Source organism: Pseudophryne corroboree, chromosome 4 (assembly GCF_028390025.1).
Source record: "Pseudophryne corroboree isolate aPseCor3 chromosome 4, aPseCor3.hap2, whole genome shotgun sequence".
Classification (NCBI taxonomy): Eukaryota; Metazoa; Chordata; class Amphibia; order Anura; family Myobatrachidae; genus Pseudophryne; species Pseudophryne corroboree.
Window position 1 is genome coordinate 672,543,823 of NC_086447.1, and position 21,792 is coordinate 672,565,614.

General features: G+C 43.9%; 1 protein-coding gene across 1 annotated transcript in view; it reads right to left on the reverse strand.

Moving 5' to 3' along the window:
• Positions 1 to 20,204, reverse strand: part of OPRM1 (opioid receptor mu 1) — a 168,925-nt gene extending 148,721 nt beyond the window's left edge. Inside the window, exon 1 of the mRNA XM_063917842.1 lies at positions 19,608 to 20,204. Within this exon, the coding sequence (XP_063773912.1) occupies positions 19,608 to 19,894 (287 nt within the window). The 5' untranslated portion in view covers positions 19,895 to 20,204. The remainder of the gene's footprint in view (positions 1 to 19,607) is intronic.
• Between the last annotated feature and the right edge of the window lie 1,588 nt (positions 20,205 to 21,792).

Genomic DNA, 21,792 nt, shown 5'->3' on the forward strand with positions numbered 1-21,792 from the left:
ATTTTTGTCTTGTATATATGTATATGTATGCACACATATATATGTGTATATATATCTATATATTTATATATTGAAAAAGAAAAGAGGAAAGAATATTTTTTTTTCCCCCTCTCTCCAACTCGGACCCCAAAGTTACCACAACTCCTATTGCAAGCAGCAACACTTATGTGAGGGGCCCCACATCCACGCCTGTCGCAAATACTCCGACCAGATCACAGACGTCGACGGAGGCCAAGGTTACTCCTCATATACCACCGCTGAAAGCCCTCATGTCTCACTGATCATGCCTCCCCCTGCCCTCCAGTGTTTCTTTCTCTGGCCATTTTACCTGATCACTTATATATATTTCTTCGGCATCTTGTGTAACCCATTCTATTTTGATCTACTTATTGAGGCACTACCATGTCCAAATCCTCCGCATCCTCTGCAAAACGCGGTGGTGCTGACATCGCTCATCATTTCACCAGAGCTGGCAAGAATGACAAAACACCCCCCCTCTCGGGTCCCCCCTCACCTAACCTCTCATCATCAGACAGAGAAGACCCATCTTCCTCACCGGCACTATCAACCAAGGAGGATATTCTGGCCTTGCAATCGCTCATTATGGATTTTAAAGAATTGCTGGAATCCAAACTGGATAAAGCGGTCACCTCAATTAGGTCCGAGGTATCGTCCTTGTCCTCTAGAACCTACAAATTAGAGTCCAGACAGGACACTCTACAAAAAAAACACCATGAGACCACCAGAGATATTGACCACCTCATCCAAGATGTGTCGGAATTGCGCGCTAAAAACGAAGATCTGGAAAATCGTGAAAGGAGAAATAATCTCCGAATACGCAATATCCCAGAATCTGTTTCCCCCACGGCTCTAGAAGCCTACCTACACAAGTTATTCTCTACCATTGTACCGAATCTGGGCTCCCGGGAATTACCCTTGGAAAGAGCCCACAGGGCCCTTAGACCTAGACCACGAGATGGTGACCCCCTAGAGATGTCATTGTGCGCTTCCTCAATTTTAAAGATAAAGAACTGGTTCTTCACCCGACTCGGGGCAAGCCACACATATTGTATGATAACGCCAAACTGCAGTTCTTCCAGAATTTAGCTCCCTCCACGATAATCAAAAGAAGAGAACTCAAGGAACTGACCTCCGCTCTCCGCACGTGCGGAATCCGATATCGCTGGGGATTCCCCTTTAAGCAGCTGGTTGATTTCAATGGCAAAACGGTCGTTATTAAAGACCCAAGAGAAGGTGGAGACTTTCTATCACACTTGGAGGACTCCGACCCGCCACCCACCACAGCGCCTAGCTCCCAGACAATTTAACCGTTACCAATCTCAAAGTTAACTGCACTTTTCATCCTTAAATTGTTATTTTCTATATGTTTTGTAATCTGCCTAGACTGTTCTAAATTGTTACGCCGGTTGCTTTTGAAAGTCCTATCGTACATTTGTCTTTTCCTCCTATTTCTTGGGGGGTTCTCCTTGGTTTTTATATTATATTCCTATGAACGTGTCCACCCACTTAGTTCTAACTACATATATCGTTGCAACATACTAGCCCTTAGTTCTCAAGGAGCAGTGTACTATTTTCCTTGATTGTATTATTTTTTTTTTTTTTTTTTTTTCTCTTTCTCTTCCCTCTCACCTCTCTTCTATACTCGAGATGCCTGATGTGTAATCAATATTGTTTTTGTACTGCTCTTTCATATGATATATTTTCTTACGCTATTCGAGACCTCTCTACGAAACCTACGATGACTCTCCTACCAATATTCTCGCGGTGCTCTTTTAATTGTTACCGGTGTTTGGCTCCTTGATCTATAGACACCTAGTTATTACTGTTGTAACTGTTTGTTTATTGTTATGATTTTCTGTTTTCTTTATGTTGTGATCTTTACCTCTTGGCCGTTATTGCTGACAGTTTCACTTGCCTCGCCACTGGAGGGTCACAATCCCCGACCAATACCTTTTACTTCATACATTCATATTTTTGTACTACTATAGTTAAGCCCGCCCCTCTCCCGCTTCACCCCCTTGGAGAGAGTGCGGCAGATACCCGACACTCCCCCACATTAGGACCAGCTAATCCTAAGTTCTGTGTCTGTTCCTTTTCGCTGGTCGCGAGGAACCACCACACAGATCCCCTCCCTTCCTAACACTCCTTTTCGTTATCTGTTCCCTTCTTCCTTCCCTCTTTAAATTTTTTTTTCTTCATTCTCCCCGACGAGTCAGGGACCTCTCTGTACTTCTTCCCCTCTTTTGTAACAAATCCTCACAATGCCCCTTGTGCTGGCGTCCCTAAACGCCAAGGGTCTCAACACCCCTCAAAAACGCTCTTCCCTGTTTCGCTCTCTGCAATCTCTAAAGGCAGGAATAGTGTTTATTCAAGAAACACACTTCAAAGCCCATTCACACCCAACCCTGACAACCAAACGATACCCAACTGTTTTCTACTCCTCAAGTCAATCTAAACACAACGGGGGGGGGCCATTTTGATAAATTCCAAAACCCCATTTACTTTACAATCTACTCACACTGACCTGGAAGGACGCTATATTATTCTAACATGCAAAATCGGACACCTAGAATGCACAATAGCGACTGTTTACGCCCCTAATTCTGGACAACCCTCTTTCTTCAATTCTTTCTTTTCCGAACTAACTAAAGTGAGGAAAGGCTATTTAATATTAGGAGGAGATTTTAATACCGTCCCGGATACCCATCTAGACAAATCCTCTTGCCCAACTCGTCCGCACAGTGATTCCTCTTCCCGCTCCTTAACTAAGCACATCCGGGAAGCCGGCCTTTTTGATGTCTGGCGAGCCCTCAACCCTACGGGCAGGGACTACACTTTTTTCTCAATCCCACACCAATCACACTCACGAATTGATCTTTTTTTCTGCGGCACTCAGACTTCTAAACATATTTTAGACTCCTCTATCATTACCAATCCTTGGTCTGACCACTCCATCATCACCGCCACTATTGATATCCTAGATACCCCGACAACCCGCCCCAGTTGGCGGTTAAATGAAACACTCCTAAAGATCCCCCAATTCCAAGACAAAATTAAACTAGCCATCGCAGACTATTTCTCTTTAAATATCATTGACTCTTTCTGTACTCCATTGATATGGGAGGCGCATAAAGCTGTCATAAGAGGTCATATCATTAGCTACGCTTCCCATAGAAATAAGGAACATAAACACAAACTAACATCCCTTACAGAAGAAGTCCACACCCTGGAAACCCAACATAAAAAACAACCCTCGCGCTCTCTCTACACACAACTCACAACTGCTAGAGCGGCCTTGAACGCCCTATTAGCTGAAAAGACCAAGCATTCTCTCCGTTGGTTAAAACAAAGATTTTACGAAAAGGGTAACAAAGCCGACACATTATTGGCCAACAGACTGAAAGCTCAGAGGGCGCACACAGCTATCCAGGCTATAAAAGATGAAAACGGTTCTCTCCAATACAATCCTACCACTATTAATTCAATCTTTAAGACTTACTACGAACAACTTTATAATTTGCCTGAGGCCCCACCCACTTCAAATTCAAATCACCCACAACATCTGATTATCTAAGGTCCTCTGTTCTACCTCGCATAGACTCAACAACTACATCAAATCTAGACAAACCCATCACCGACGAAGAAGTGAGGTTTGCCATCAAAAGTCAGAAGCCGTCTAAAGCCCCCGGCCCAGATGGCCTCCCGATGTCATACTACAAAACTTTTCAACCTTCTCTACTTTCACACCTTACAAATGTATTTAATCTTATTCTAGAAGGCTCCTCCTTTCACCCCCAAACAACTAAAGCTACTATCACCGTAATTCCGAAACCTAACAAAGACTCTCAAAATACTTCTAACTACCGACCTATATCACTGCTGAATACTGACCTGACATTTTTTCGCTAAAATACTAGCTAACAGACTCAACCCTATCCTTCCTTCCCTAATACATCCTGACCAGGTAGGATTTGTCCCGTCCAGACAAGCACTTGACATTACTAGATGTATAGTTGATATTATTCAGTATGTCAATCTCAACAAAACCCCCGTCTCTGGTGCTTGCTCTGGACGCGGAGAAGGCCTTTGACAGGGTATCCTGGCCCTTCATGCTGCAAACCCTACAGGAATTCGGTTTTCAAGGTAAATTCCTCCAGGCCATACAGGCCCTATATCATAACCCCTCAGCATCGGTACATACCAATGGCTTATTGTCAGATCCATTCCTAATATCTAATGGAACCCGTCAGGGATGCCCACTATCCCCTCTTATTTTTGCGCTTATAATTGAGCCCCTCGCAAGTCGTATTCGGGCTAATCGAGACATATCTGGGATCTCAATTAACCGTAGCGAATACACCATTTACCTATTCGCTGACGATATCCTTCTCACACTGACAAACCCGAACATCTCCCTCCCGAACCTCTTCCGCGAATTATTCATATACGATAATCTTTCGGGATATAAAATCAATCAAACAAAATCCGAGGCCCTTTCTCTACACATTCCCAAGCGTGCCGGGTCCCAATTGCAAACAAACTTTGATTTCTCTTGGCGTAGGCACTCACTTAAATACCTGGGGGTCTCCATCACTAAATCCTACAACTCCCTCTTTCGAGCTAACTACCCCCCGATTATTAATTATATTCTCAAAGATGTCCAGAGATGGGAAGCTTACTTTCTCTCTTGGGTTGGACGTATTAATGCAATAAAAATGAATTCACTTCCCAAACTCCTTTATTTATTTCAGACACTCCCAATTCAGGTCCCTCGGCAAACCCTCAATAACCTTCAATCCCTACTGTGTAAATTTATATGGAACCACAAAAAACCTAGACTCCGACGAAACATCCTAGCTAAACACTCCCAGAATGGAGGCCTGGGCCTTCCCATCCTCCAGCGTTATTTCGACGCAACCAAGCTGAGTCAAATGGTCGCTTGGCATGCCCCGAGGCACACTAAACGGTGGGTGGACCTAGAAAGTGACCTACTCGGTATCCCGTCAGTCTCTTATCTTCCCAGGCTACCTCACAAACAGTTTCCTCAATCCCATCACTCTTCACCCACAGTAGATTTAACACTTAGAAGTTGGGAGTCTCTAAATAAAAAGCTGAAACTAACCAACTACCTGTCCCCCCTAACTCCTATCTGGAACAACTCCGCTTTCTCTCCGGGACTCTCTCAGGGGATGGCTCAACCTTGGATCTCTGAAGGTGTCACCAGACTTCACCATTTCACAGGGAACCATGCTATTAAATCATTCTCTGACCTACAAGACACATATGATCTCCCCAATTTTATGTATTATCAATACTTACAAATCCGTCACTTTATTTTCTCCCTACACTTAACATACCCACTACCAGTCCCTTCTCTTATCGAAAGACTTTGTATACATAGACCTATTGACAAGGGTACCATCTCTCTCATATATAACTCTGTCCTGAATCCCGTACCTCCCGCCCTCGAACCACATGAACTGGCTTGGGCTACAGACCTAGGTCTCCATCTCGAAGAAGAGGAGTGGAACACTATCCGTGACACGATCTCACGATGCTCCATCAGTGTGACCATCCGTGAAAATTCTTACAAAATATATACGAGATGGTACTTGGTGCCAGAGCAACTGCATAGAATCTATCCCAATACTACAAATCTCTGTTGGAGGAATTGCGGACAGGTTGGCACGTTTTATCACGTTTGGTGGTCCTGCCCAAAGGTTGCTTGCTTTTGGGAGATGGTCCGTGCTATCCTCACCCAATTACTTAATCGAACAATGTCTCTCTCACCTATCAATCTACTCCTCTGTGCCCCAATTGACCACATCCCCGAAGATTCTAATAAATTGATTCTCCATGTCTCTTGTGCAGCCAAATACCAAATAGTGCGCAACTGGAAAGCTCCAGAAGCTCCCAGCCGACAAGCACTAATGAACAGGATTTGGTTCATTGCAAACATGGAATACATCACTAGTCTCCAACACAACACGGTACAAAAATTCCACTCCACTTGGCTCCCATGGTACACCTTCCATAATTCCACTCTCCCTGGTCTTCACTAAGCCCAAAACACAACCATAGTATAGTATTGCTCCACCCACCAACTCCCCCCCCCCCTTTTTTTTTTTAATTCTTTTTTCTCTCCTCTCTCCCTCTCTCTAACTACCCAATCCCTGGCTCGTCGGAGACCCCCCCCCTTTTTTTTTTTTTCCTTCTCCCTTCCCCTTGTCTCTCCTACTTTCTCTCCCCCTCTATACTTACTGCGCATATCTATCTCTTATTATTCTCGGATATATCTTTGATATTGGAATCAATAGATGTATGTATACTTGACATTATTTCTCTCCCTTTATCTTTTTTACTTTTCTGATTACTGAAAATATAATTCTTACTGCGCTTTAAATTTCTAATCTTGTCAAAACAACATCATATAGTTTTATTTATTTTTTATTTCTTCACCTTTCTTCACCTTCTACATAGTAACCAGATGTAATTCCACTGCTGTTCTTGGCTCTCTTGTCTATGCTTTCTTATGTTGGAATATTGTACATGCAGTTTCGTATTATAATGTACGCTTATTTTTCTCAATAAAAATTTTATGATCGGAAAAAAGAAAATTAGAACACTTTTCGTTTTGTGTTCAGAGGTAGAATAGAGAACCTGGAGAAACTTTTTGTTGGTCAAACTAGGATGAATGTGGAGTGTATCTTTTGGAGCAAAGCTATATGAGTGTGATGGCATTTAAGATATTGTAAGGCCATGGCTAATTTGTGTGCACAGTCGAGGCTATTATCATTAAGGGAGAATAATCTGAGTGTTGTGTGTGTGTGTGTGTGTGTGTGTGTGTGTGTGTGTGTGTGTGTGTGTGTGTGTGTGGGGGGGGGGGGGGGATATATGGGAAGCAAAAGAGTGCTGACAAAGGCTGAAGTCACAACAAACCAACAGCAAAAAATATAAAAGTGGAGGGACATAGTGTGAGAGGAAGGATAGGGACAAGGCAGAAATTAAAAGAGTAAAAAGTATGAACAAGAGCTACCATATCTCTGAAAGAGGGCACAGGGGGAGTAAAGAATTCAAGATGAGAGGTGTGGTCTGAAAGCAGTGTTATGAAAGTAGAGTTATGAAGGAGAGAGAATAGAGTCTGAAGACTGAGCTAAGAAGGAATGTTAAAGGAAGGGCAAGATAAAATTGGAACAGCCAGAGCAGACAACTCAAGAGTGTAGGGAAAGAAAGAGAGGCGAGGCACAGGGGATAGAACATACAACATTACAATGAACAAAAAAAATTAGGCCAATGAGAACAATGTTGACTAACTTGAGATCAATGAGGACCCATCACCAAGAGCCCCAGTCCAAATCAACCATATAATACTAACAGCACTTAAATCAACTAACATAGGCATGAAGCATTAAAAAGACATGCAATTATATAGTAACATGTAAGAGACAGAAGAACTACAATAGATGTAATAGAACATAAGGATTGGTTCGCAAGGGCAGGAATCTCATGCAGTCCCAAAGGCAATAAAATGATTAGCATAGTAAACAATAATGAGAAGGCATTAAAAAGAAAAATGCCAAACAACTCAATAAGAGTAACAATTAAAGTAGAATCAAGTTTGGTCTTCCAAGAAAAATAACCAATACATGTGTGTAGTGTAAGTTGCATGCAAATGACTGACAAATTGAAAAATCTCAAAAGCTAGTCCTCCTGAAGTCTGGGTTCATTTGTAGTTGAATAGGAGTCTAGGCTGCAAAGCACTTGTGAGAAAAGTTGAGTTGCAATTATGCCCAGGGACTGGAGGTTAGCTGTGCCCTGAGCAGGTGACAGACAGATGAAGCGGGAAGCTCCAATGGTACTGTATTTTGTGGTTACATAAGGCTTTAGAGACATTTAGAGACATCAGGTATCTACATTTCTTCATGGTCAAGAGTGCCAGATCTAGAAAAATCGGCATGTTCTGGATAGCATATGAGACAGATGGAATGGACTGAATAGAAGTAATTTTCCTTTGTCCTGCAATAATTGAAAAGGAACAGGACAACTGCAGAGTTTGTTCTGAAAAAAAGGGTGCTGAACAAAAACATCCTCTAAGCATTTGGGGAAGGCATCTGAGTTAATATACTCTGAGAAGTTGCATATCCTGATGTTGTTACATCAGAATCTGTTCTAAAGTTCTCCTTTACTCTTTAAGGTTAATGGCCAGAAGCAGGTACAGGAGAGTAGGAGTCACATGGCTGTACCCATTTAAGATGTGTCCTTAGGCCTAAATAAATCCAAGGAATGCTGCAGAAGACTACTTGAGATGTGGAGACATGGTGCAGTGAACATAATAGGAGGACAACACTAAGGCCGGTGGCAATAAAAGAAGAGATGATGGCAGGATGCTAGAGTTTGCAGAGGGAAAATCACAAGTATACAGTATCCAGAGGCTATAGTTAGCCATGGACCAAGCTCCTCCAAACTCACTTGTGCTGTCATGGGCGCAGAGTAAATACTGGTAAACAGTACTATAAAATATTGTAAAATACTTGTAAAAAACAAAACAAAAACAACAATAATCACTGGAGAAAGAGTTATGTGTGATAAAGGACAATTTTATGCAATACTGGTCAGCTGGAGAACCAGGTGAGCAGAGCGTGAAGCTGCGGAATCACTCCAATATCTAGAAACAGCTATCAGGTGGAATGACTGTTGGGAAAGGCTAACAGTGCAGGGAGGGAAGCCCCAGTGGAGGAGAGGTGGGGTACTGCCACAGGAAAACTGAGATACATTTTTAGTGCTGAAAGGGGACAAGAAGGACTCACCAGGGCTAGGGCAGAGCAGTCTGTTCAAGGCTCCTCTACAGGCAGTTGTGGTAAAGAACAGGGGCCAGTCTTCTCATAATCGTGGTGTGGCTAGATCCCAAGAACTGCTGCCTGAATCATGGCATGTAGTGGGCCAGCCATTGCAGGAGGAAATGTACTCAAGTAATCCAGGATTCTGGAGGTGCAGAAACAAGCAGACTTTGAAGAGATCCATGGCGAGAGGCAGCAGCAGGGTATACAGACTCTGAAAATGATGTAGGGAGCTGGCAGGTACCAGAGATCTTCAGTGGGGAGGCTGGGCAGAGGAGACCCTCATGTAGCTGCTTCGTTGGAGTCCATGGTAAGAGAGGAGAAGGCCTGAGAAAGCTCTCTCATCAGCAGGAAAGAGCCAAGATGGCAGCGGATGCTGCAGGTTGGCTACGGAAGGTCCAGTTACCTTCACTGGCGTGGAACTGGACACTCACCAACTGTCTTATAAGGAGCATGGATATGTTATTAGGCAAAGCAGAGTGGGCAGGTGTGTGCAGGCACAGGTAAACAATGTGTCCACCAAGCTATATCTAGTAGTGTGTTGGAGCTGTACTAAAATGCATCCACCAACTTAGGCTGCCAAGCCCTGCACCCCAAGTCAATAAATTTATAACAACTGAACATGTGCTGTCATACCTTAGCATCAGATTTAGGTTTCACTATAAGTCCAGTAATTGGCCAAAATAATGGTGGTCATTCCGAGTTGTTCGCTCGGTAATTTTCTTCGCATCGCAGCAATTTTCCGCTAATTGCGCATGCGCAATGTTCGCACTGCGACTGCGCCAAGTAAATTTGCTAAGAAGTTTGGTATTTTACTCACGGCATTACGAGGTTTTTTCTTCGTTCTGGAGATCGGAGTGTGATTGACAGGAAGTGGGTGTTTCTGGGCGGAAACTGGCCGTTTTATGGGAGTGTGTGAAAAAACGCTACAATTTCTGGGAAAAATGCGGGAGTGGCTGGAGAAACGGAGGAGTGTCTGGGCGAACGCTGGGTGTGTTTGTGACGTCAAACCAGGAACGACAAGCACTGAACTGATCGCACTGGAAGTGTAAGTCTCGAGCTACTCAGAAACTGCACAGAGAAGTCTTTTCGCAATATTGCGAATCTTTCGTTCGCAATTTTGATAAGCTAAGATTCACTCCCAGTAGGCGGCGGCTTAGCATGTGCAGAGCTGCTAAAAGCAGCTTGCGAGTGAACAACTCGGAATGACCACCAATGTCATTTTAAAGCAAACATAACTTACACTTGGAGAGGCACACTGGGGATTTGCAAATGCAAGTTAAGTTCATTAATGGCATACACTAAATGTGACCTATTTAGATTAGGCAGCATCTCCAGATTACATTCTTAGGAGGCGTACATTGCATCTCCCTACAGTTGGGTAAAGATACATGTAGATGAGTTGACCAGGCTTTGGCTGTGTTCATTATAACCTAAGTGACCCGAGAATGGAGGTCTCCCTGTTATAGCCTGGTACTGAATGTAACTTTTCTTGGTAAACCCACACGCTTTTGACAACTTGCATTAGTAATAAGTGTAATAAGTGTATATACTTTAGTAGCACAAAACCATCATACTTTAATAGAGTAAGTTATCTGGGTAAAAGGACATCACAGCAATACAGATTTTAATTGTACCATAATTTAATCTTGGGTTATTTTTGGATTCCCCCCAAAAAGGGACTCGGGACCTGAGCAAGAGGAGACAAGTGGCCGCTACACTCCCAATAGACATTTCATCCAGGGATCAGTGACCGGGAAGTAAAGAGTTTAACTGACACAGGGGTGGAAGCTGAGCTGGCACAGACACGCCTAATGCGCCCCCTGTGGTAGGTATAACACAAGCATGCCACCTTGTTACCCAATAGTGACTATATTGCACAAGTCACTCACTCCAAAACAGACTTATTCTTTCAAAGGCCACTTTAAATGGGAACATAGGTTCTGGTTTAAGACCCTATGGTAAAGGTGTGCCCTAAAGTTCACCTGACATCTACCTGTACAGGGGACCCTTATAGCAGGGGTACAAAAATGAGGATGTTTTTGAGCATTGTGACTTTATCTTTGAATACATTTTAAATAAATTCCCACATTTACTGAAAACACTGTTTCATCATAGTTTCTACGATATACATGTAAAGGAACACCACACAAGTGAACAGGGCATGTCACTCACCAATTCATCTTTCCATCCTCCAACTCCCCTTTCCCTTTTACCCTGAGTTGCGCATACCATTCCATATCCATTAAAATCCTGCAACTCTCTGGAGGCTTCTCTCCCTAGTTGGCTGCCTTATACTGATGGCACTGGGTCTCAGTAAAATGTGCATATGTATAGTAGCTTAATCCAAGAAGGTGAAGCAAAGATTTCACAGATTCACAAGTCTCCAATGCTATGTATAATTTACCATTGGCTACTAAATTACTCATAAAAGTCACGGCAAACATCTACTCTCTGTGTGCCAGATTCTGGGAATAAATAAACTGTAAGCAACAAATCTGCATTGCAAGATTACACTGATCAATTTGATGTATGACATTTGTACATACAGTATGTGTGCAGTCTGAATCTGTGAATCAAACCAAATTCTGTTGTGCAACTTTGTACGCATCTACAACCAATTGCTGACATATCATCAGGTGAGGCAGGTGAGGCAGAGCCTTTCATGTCATACTCCAGTATACTGTACTACAGCGTTTTGACTATATAAACATGAAAAAATAAAAAAAAGATATTAGAAATATCCAGTGGTGCAAGTAGACATTTTTGCTTAGTGGTACTGATAGTAAAAATGGGTGTGGCCACATGTCATGAAGAGTCGCGGTCACACAAAACTAGGGGAGTGGCTACATGACAATAGGGGCATGGCCACATTATGCCACACACCATAATGCCCCTTACACATTATGCCAAACACCGTAATTCCTATTACACATTATGACACACACCGTAATGCTTATTACACATTATACCACACACTATAATGCCCATTACACATTATGCCAGACACTGTAACACCCATTACACATTATGCCACACACCGTAATGCCCATTAAACATTATGCCATACACAGTAATGCCTTACATATTATATCACACACCGTAATGCCTATTACATATTATGGCACACACAGTTATGCCACTGACACCATTTTATGTCCCATACACACACAAATTCCCCTTATAAATTATGCCCCAGCTGTGGGCTGGTGGTACTGAGTACCACCACCATATTTATTAATGGTACTCCGTACCACCCCATACCACCCTACTTTCAGCACTGGAAATATCTTCTTTGTATTACAGATGTGTCTGCTGAGATCTTTGCCACAATGCCTGGCATTGGATAATGGGAGCGTGCACATGCACACACTGGCAGCTGTGACTGAGTGCACCATGCCGCGATGTGTAAACGCTGCTATACGCAGCAAAGATCTTAGAGGACAAATCAGTATTCTCATCATTTTTATAACCCAAAAGTCTGGAGTATACTGGTTTATGACAGGCAAGGCAGTGCCTCAACTACCAATATTGCCCGCACATCTCTGATCAAAACTCACCAAATTTCTAGCAGTATATACTGCTGCACCTGTGTATAATGCCCACATGAACCTTTGGGCTCATATATTGTGCGTAAATTTGGCTCTGGTACTAGCCAGTGCCTCCTCAGCCACATTGGCGTTTCTATAATGGGTGCAATGTGTGCGGTGCACAAGGGCTCCTGGGTCCAGGGGGCTCACACCACACACACTACACCCACATTTGAATACCTACCTTCCAGAGTACAGCATTGGGCGCTGCAATCACAGCAAAAATTGCTACCAAAGTGGCCGCTTTGCATGCGCAGTAGTTAAATTGGTCTCCGGAACATAGCACGCACCATGTTTCCGGAGACCTGCACCAGAGACTACTGCACTACTGCAAAGGAGGGGGCCCACTAGGAGGTGCACACAGACCCCTTCTTCTGTTGAAACACCCCTGCTCAGCCACTTACCTCACTGCATGTCCCTGAATTCCTGTGTTGTTAACGTTGCAGCCCAATGTCTCTAGTACACTGTGTTTTGTGTGTTGCTGCGTCTATAATGTAAATAAGATGCAAACTGTAAATGAAAAATACTGTATCCTACTCAGTGCCAGATTAAGGTCCACATGGGCCTGGAGCTGAAATTTATGGAGGGCCTATTGTACTGTATCTACTCTGCAGCAGTTGTGACCAGCATGTTAGGGGTGTGACTACTGATATGGGGGAAGGTGTTGTTTTGGGGGTTTGGCCTACACAGGGTGTGTGGTCTATGCTGTGGGGTGTGGATAGTACAGCAGAGTAGTGTACAGTATACAATCAAAGCATACCCTTCCGATGCATAACCTAGTCCTAAGGCTGCTTCTCCCTCCCCCTGCCTCATGCCTTGAACATCTCTGCTTTGCTTACATACAGCCATCGGCGGACATTTTTTCAGAGTCCTGCACATGCGCTGTAGACTCTGGCACTGTGCCAGAATCTCAGTGCTGAGAACACTAACAGCAGCGGTGACGGCTACAGGAGAGGAGGGGGCACACACACGGAGTCTGTTCACGGGTCCCCTCCTCTCTAGAAACGCCTCTGACCCCACTGCGTTCTGTAACTACCTTAAACACATAAATATGCACTTCAGAAGCACAAAAAAATACAGTGAGCAAACCGTATTACACACACACTTTATCACGTTTACATGCATGGCACACGCGCATGTAGTTACAATTCAACAGCCAAAGGTCTGCCACTACCCGCTACCAAACTTTCACCATTATCTAACCAGACAGCAGCTCTCGCTAATCCGCAGCATACAGCTAATTCTCGTCTGCTGCCCCCAGTTCCCCCTCCCCAAATATCTGCATCCTAACAAACCTGGAGCCGTTACATTCACTACCCATGCGTCTTCTATGCAGGATCAAGGGGTATTAGTACAGGGCCGGCACAAGCTTAATTTATTTGGTAAGCAAATTTAGATTTTGGCACACCTTGATGGTATCAAATTCTTAAAGGGACAGCGTTCATTGCAAAAAAGGTGTGTGGACTCACAAGGAAGGGGCATGGCCACATAATAGGACCCCAAGGGTACATGGAGATGGTGGGCGACCGGGAGATAGTGTGTGACTGGGGAGACATGGGTGACAGGGAGATAGTGGGTGACTGGGGAGATATGGGTGACTGGGGAGGCTGGTGTGACATGGAGATAGTGGGTGACATAGGGCTAGTGGGTGACTGGAGAGACAGAGGTGATATGGAGATAGTGGGTGACTGGAGAGGCAGGAGGGACAGGGAGATAATGGGTGACTGTGGAGGCAGGAGTGACAGGGAGCGTCGCTATAAAGAGACACCAACCAGCATGCCAGCAGCAGCAGCCTCCCCCCCAGATGAAAAGTACCTCTGCGCTGCACCTGTCTCTGGAGCTGCACCTTCATGTGGCCAGTGAGGCATGGGAAGCAGCATCGCCGTGTATGGTCCAGACGGCAGTAGGAGATGTCACCCTTGTAGACTTGGCACATGCGTATTTTGTCTAATGGGCTGGCCGGCTATGGATTGGTGTCTCCAGCTCTCAGCCTTTGGTACCAAAGCCCTAGTTCCCAAGTCCCATGTGCCCCACTCGGCTTTTACCTCCCCTCAGTGAGCCAGAGCCTGCTTGCCACCTCCTCCAGTCACATGGTCTCAGGCTTGGGAGTCCATGCTCATGCCCTGCACCACAAATATACTGTGTATATGTGTATATGCAGTATATGTACATTCACATATACCCTCAATATACATACCTTTCCCATGTACACATCCTATCCCATATACACATAACCCCCCATATACTTAGTTGCACTCCTGCTGTACATGCACATACCCCCCATATGCATATATACTACACTCTATATATACACATACCCACTAAAATACATATATACACACCACTTCGACTACCACTGCGCTGCCACAGAGCGGGCCCCAGTCACTCAGGCAGCATCCCCAGGCAGCTCTGTATTGGGATAAATAGATATTATGTGCCGGTCACTGTGTGTCCCCCTCAGCCACAGCCCCACGTGTAAGGCTGGGAAGTGCCGTCTGCCCAGCAGCAGATCCTGACTATCACCTACTCTGCTGGTGTTCGATCCATGGGGGAGGAGGCTCCAGCGGCTGTGCAGGCAGAGTGTCCGGCGACTATGCTCAAGGTTGATTCTATATCGGAGTGGGAGAAGGGACCTTCTGACGTACCTAGGAGAGGAGACCCGTCACCAGGGGGAGGAGCTACGGCCGAACAAGGTACCCGAAAAGTACCCTCGCGTGCTCGCTTCGCTCGCCACCTAATTACTAAAGGTAATAGTTGGTGGCGTGGATACTAGAGCAACTGTCCCGCTGGTGTAGCTCCTCCCCCTTGTGTCGTGGCTCCTCCCCCTGATGGAAAAGGTCCCTTAGGCCACTTGGATCTAGCCTCAATCGTGTGCTCACGGAGGAATGCTCAGGGGCCCTCCGGTGGCTGTACTGGCAGAGGGGGAAGTGCTTCGGAGGCAGCGCTAGTGGAGGAAGTGGGGGTGTCTCCGACGGCTGTGCTGACAGAGGAAGGGGGTGGATTGGGGGATCTCTGGGGGCTGCACTGGCAGAGGGGGGACCTGGGGGAGTGGAGGAGGGTCGGGGGCCTCCAATGGATTTGCTGGAGGGGGACGACGACTTCAAGCCATTATAGCAGGGGAAAAAAATCCTGTATACATTAGCACAGCAAAATGCTGTGGGCCTATTTTGATGTGGGGCCTGGAGCTGCAGCTCCATCAGCCCCATTGTTAATCCGGCCCTGATCCTACTCCTGTCTGAGCATCTTGTGCCCTATGGTGTGTGGATGTTAGCTGTATGAGGACACATCTGTAAGCCTCCCAGTCCCTTCCCATATACATATATGGGGGTATAGGTACTGTAGGCAATGCAAACTTAGGGCCTAATTCAGATCTGATCATAGATGTGCTAAATGTAGCACATCTATGATCAGTTTCTCTGACATGCGGTGGAACGCCCAGCAGAGGGCTAGTCTGCCCCGCATGTCTGGCTCTGCCCCCGTACTTGTGCAAAAGCATTGCACGGCGACGATGCTTTTGCACCCACTAAGTCGCTCCCTGCCAGCGCAGCTCCTGGGCTCTGGCAGAGAGCTACACACGTCATCCCATTTCGCAGCGGCTGCTTATGATGTCATGCAGCCACTGCGGCCCGCCCCCCCATGGTCCCGACACACCTCCGTTGTCTAGACCGTGCCCCACCAATGGTGTTCTAATGCTGTTGGCACACCCCCCTCCCACCCCGCGACCGCTTCTGCCTGTCAATTAGGAAGAGGAGATCACAGCCCAGAGATGCTTTCAGCATCTCACTCGGCTCCCGGGAGGCGCACACATAGTGCGGCCGCTGCGCATGCACATCCGTAGTGCGGCCGCTGCACGTGCGCACTCCACAAGAAAATTCAGAGTTCAATCACTGCTGCTGCAGCAATGCAGTCTGAATTACCCTCTTAGTAAGTTCTGAGGAAAACTAAGAAAAAACATTTCCCCAGTAATGAATAGATCTCAGTCTCTCAAACAAAATCCTGATGTCGGGCAGATACTGTTGATAAATAAATAAACGGTAGATAGATAGATAGATAGAGAGAGAGAGAGAGAGAGAGAGAGAGATTAAAAAAATATTTTGAGGAACCTTTGGCTAGAAATCGGCGAAGTATAGAGTAAAATATTTGTCCATTTTTCTAAAAATTTCGCAACACCTCCATTCTTTCAACATTTGACATCTTAAAAGGACCTCCATTGTTACATTTGTTCATTTTGCTGGTAAATCACATTAGGCAGAGTAAGGAACTTTGCCATATAAATTGGTCCAAATGTATCCAACACAGAAAAAAACAGTTAAGCACTACCAAAAATGTTCATTCTCCATCCCACGAATCCCATTTAATTCATAAAATCACACAAAAGAAATCTTGTTTTGCAGTGAGTGCAATAGTTGGTGGTGGTGCATCCACCATGCACCCAGCCCACACTCAGCAAGGAACGCCTCAATCTGCCCAGCTCCTCCCATTATATGAAGCACACATGCAGCTTTGTTTCTCTGTGCTAAAAAAAAAACCTTGTTAAGCAGCTGAGCTGTGAATATAAATCTGCATAAATTATTTCTGGGACAGAATCAACAATCTGGACATTTCCTGTACTTTGCAAGCTGGTAATGAGTATATGTTTATTGCTACCAATGTGATGCCCAGAGTCCTACCCATCCCTGAAGGAAAGGTATGTGGGAAAGTGTACAGATGATATGAGATCTTCCTAATAGCATATATTCTTAATAATAAAGAATACTGTATGTGATGGGAAAATATGGGCAGCACAATTATTTTGAACCTGAAGAGCCAAGTAAGCTGAGGAATAAGTAAAAACAAATTCTCACACAAGTGCCACTATTGACTGTGTCATTTTCAACTGACATTACAACAAAACCATTTTGGGTTTCAATTGTTCTTTGTAAATAGAAATGATGGAAATGATAGAAAACAGATGCGGTTACTTTTGTTGTTTTGGTTTATTTTTAATAACACAAATGTGCATTTGTTGTTATACTGTACATACTACACTTGAAATCCCAATGCCCTGTAGATGGCAGTACTTACACATAAAAATGTGCTGTTCATTAGCTCGAAACACTCAAAACTCTATTTAGACATTTCTGATTAAAAGAAATTGTATATTCTATTTAAAGTCATCCAGCACAGTTTGCCATATATGTATAGCTCTTGATAGTTACTTCAACATCTCTCAAGTTTGGGTCTGTGCTATAAGTGACTGTTTGAGGTATACCCCTTTTCTAAAATACATGCAAGAAGCATTAGGTCATGTGTGTGTGTGTGTGTGTGTGTGTGTGTGTGTGTGTGTGTGTGTGTGTTTTGTTCATTTCTATCTACAATATCGATATATCTATCTATCTATCTATCTATCTATCTATCTATCTATCTATCTATCTATCTATCTATCTATCTATCTATCTACATGCAGTCCCTCTGAGTGAATTATTGATGAAGATTACTTGTGTTTCTTAATTACTAAAACAGGGGTTCTCAAACTTGGTCCTCAGGACCCCACACAGTGCATGTTTTGCAGATAACCCAGCAAGTGCACAGGTGTATTAATTAATCACTGACACATTTTAAAAGGTCCACAGGTGGAGTTAATTATTTCACTTGTGATTCTGTGAGGAGACCTGCAAAACATGCACTGTGTGGGGTCCTGAGGACCGAGTTTGAGAACCTGTGTACTAAAAAATGTGTGCTGCTTCTATTGATGCCAGATCTCTGATTTTAAACACAATAATATGTACAGCCACATACAGTACACACATGCAAATAACATGATTGCTGGGAATTAAACACATATTGTCTAATAAATACATATAACAATTACATTGCAATACTGTTACATAGTATATATGTTATAGTAAAACAGTTTTTTTTAATCAGGCAGTGCAATGCCTAAATTCTTAAATTATTCTAATTGCAAATCACCATCTATTTATAAGCATTTTGTGTAGGTGACTTTTTTTCTTCAACTAAACAGGTCGCAGGTGTACTCGGATTGCTAATAATCTAGATTAATATTAAATATGGGAATTGGCAGCTACCCATTCCTGCATGAATGCAAATGTTGGCTTTATGTGCTATCAAATAATCATTCATGTTCTTGGTTGGAGAAGTTATACTTTATCTAATACTTTTAGACAGACTGCCAAGGAAGAGAAGCAGGTGTGACAAGCTTGCTGCCCATTATAATGTATTCTGCCTGCCCCTGGCTGAGGAGTTATCTGTCTACTATGTTTATATTCCTACTGTGATTGAAAATCATTGTGGCTTCATAATTTCCAGTCTCCTGGTAGTGACCTTGCCTAATTCAGTAAATGTGATCAGCAGGAGATGAGATCAGTCACCCCCCATACACGTCCTTCTCCTTAGCTAGCACAGTCATCACTGACCAGTCTCAAGCAAGTCAGATGGGAGCAGTAACACACACACACACACACACACACACACACACACACACACACACACACACACACACACACACACACACACACACACACACATCTGCGTGCGTTCAGTAGCAGGAGAGTGGGGGCACTGAGAAGGAAGAGCTTGATCTGTGTCACTACTTGTCACACTGGAACCTGGGTAGCTTTTATCACAGCTGCAGCTCACGTGTGTTTATATTTGTTCTGTACTTGACAATACTGTAGCAGAGAAAATTGTAATAAACGATACTATACTGTAAAGTGTAACTGCGTTATAATTTAAAATAATAAATAAATACATTTATATACTAGTTTCACGCAACTAAATCAGTGAAACAATCCCTTCTAGGGGAACGATAAACTGTCTATGTTGCTGCCTTAGCACTTTCTCAACTCCTGTATACTTTACTGTATAACACAATGCTGTGATTTAACCCTTTACTGCCTGCCTCACTCCAAAGGCTCTTTGCCCACCTTTAACATGCCCCTTTCCCCATCTCCCACACACTTGCAGCTCCCACCTTGCTAGTGTCTGACAGCTGCTAATTGCCTGTACATGCTGGAGAGACAGGCAGACCGTCATTGTAGCTTTGCTGCTTAAAGTTTGATAGCGTGCAAGGTGGAACCTTAGGTCTGATATTATTAAAGTGGAGAGGAGGGCAAACATATCGCCAGTGGTCAGAGGGAGGGGGCATCAATGTGCTTACCTGACGATCACATACATGACCAGAACGTTTCCAAAGAGACCAACAACGCAGATCATGGAGTACAGGGCTGTAATGATGATTGCTATGATGATAGAGTTGGAGTTCTCAAGGGCCATTTCTCGTCCGCTGCAAAGATAGGACTGGTTCCCATCCAGCCTGGTGGCATTGCCCAAGGCACCAACTGGGCATCGCATGGCATACAGCGAGGCATTAACACCAGCTCCGCCATTGGTACTGTCGAATAGGCTATCAGCAGATGACCAGGAGCTGTTCAAGGTAATGTCCATTTTGACAGTAGCAAGCGATACTTTGGAGGTAAGACAGGATAGGATGTGACTACTGTATCTATAGTCCCTTCTGTCTCTTACACATCTTCCTCCTCCTCTTTTGCTACTTCCCCCCCAATCCCCCTCCTCTCTACAGTCACAGAGAGAGAGAGAGAGAGAGAGAGAGAGAGAGAGAGAGAGAGAGAGAGAGAGAGAGAGAGAGACCTTTAAGCCAACAAGTAACTACGCAATGACAGAGATGGCAAAACAAGCTAGTGGTCTGCTCTGGGTTGCAAATAGTAATGAGTGGTCTCTGCAGACGTGCTCAGGGTCCATGGATTGATATGTACAGCGGTTGCTACCTGCTGCATCTACATCAATACCCCGCCTCTGAGCTCATCATCGTAAACCTCTCTGAGCATCCCTCACACGGATATATATACATGACCATGCTAGCAGTTTTATTACAGTCAGTGATGAAAGATCAATAGCAACTATTGGGACATGGCAAAGACCAAGTCTCTTCACCTCAATTTATATACTGTAGTTTCAGCATTACAGTTTCACATTAACAAGGAGTAATCCTGATATATGCACATGTTCACATCAGCTGCAGAGATGTAATCCCTCAATATCCCTTGACTGTGTCAGTGGCTCAAATGGTAGATTGGCACTTGCATCCGATCAATAAGCCTTGTAATAGTCCTTGTCGTGTAGAGATAAGGTGGTCAGCTGCCCATGTGCACAGTGTTTCATTTACACTACTCTACCTTGGCTGTCACGTCAAAGGAAAGAGCTGAACAGGACAAACCGAGACAAACATTCATTCCCACTGCACACATTAACAGGCAGCAAATGGAAAGCAGCTTTTCTGCAGCACATAACTAATGGGATACTCTTCACACAACTCAAAACAGAGATAACAGCCAGTTCATTTTGCATTCTAAAAGCATTTGTGTTTTAAATAATTTTTATTTATGAGTGAAATTAGGATTTTTTTTTCTGCATTATAAAATATTGATAGCATCAATTTTGTTAAAACATTACTCTATTCGGGGGCGAAAGTCATTATAAATGAATGCAATGAATAATAAAGTAAACCTCTGTAAATAGTGAGGTTATAGAACAGCATGCAAAAATGAGAAAGGAGGGGAGAATGCAGGAAATTAGTAAGATAATTAATATCCAAATACATTAATATTATATAGTTATACTTGGCAGTGGCATTAATAATAATAATAATAATAATAATAATAATAATAATGCTAGCATTATACCATATGGGTGACAATAATACCATACTTCCTGTACTCCGATATCTCAACAAGGATAATGGGAAAAATATAACCCATTCTTTGAAATATGATGATATTTGAGTCACAGAAAAGTTCAGGAACCATAAAAAAGTAGGTTATACTATGAGAGATTAGTGGCATGCTTGTATAGTAATGGAAGTAGGACTTTTCCTAATATTTATTAGTTTGTTTATTACCAGTTATTTATAAAGTGCACACATATTGGGGGTCATTCCGAGTTGTTCGCTCGCAAGCTGCTTTTAGCAGCTTTACACACGCTAAGCCGCCGCCTACTGGGAGTGAATCTTAGCTTCTTAAAATTGCGAACGAAAGATTCGCAATATAGCGAAAAGACATCTCTGTGCAGTTTCTGAGTAGCTCGAGACTTACTCGGCATCTACGATCAGTTCAGTGCTTGTCGTTCCTGGTTTGACGTCATAAACACACCCAGCGTTCGCCCAGACACTCCTCCGTTTCACCAGCCACTCCCGCGTTTTTCCCAGAAACGGTAGCGTTTTTTCGCACACACCCATAAAACGGCCAGTTTCCGCCCAGAAACACCCACTTCCTGTCAATCACATTACGATCACCAGAACGAAGAAAAAACCGTGAGTAAAATTCCTA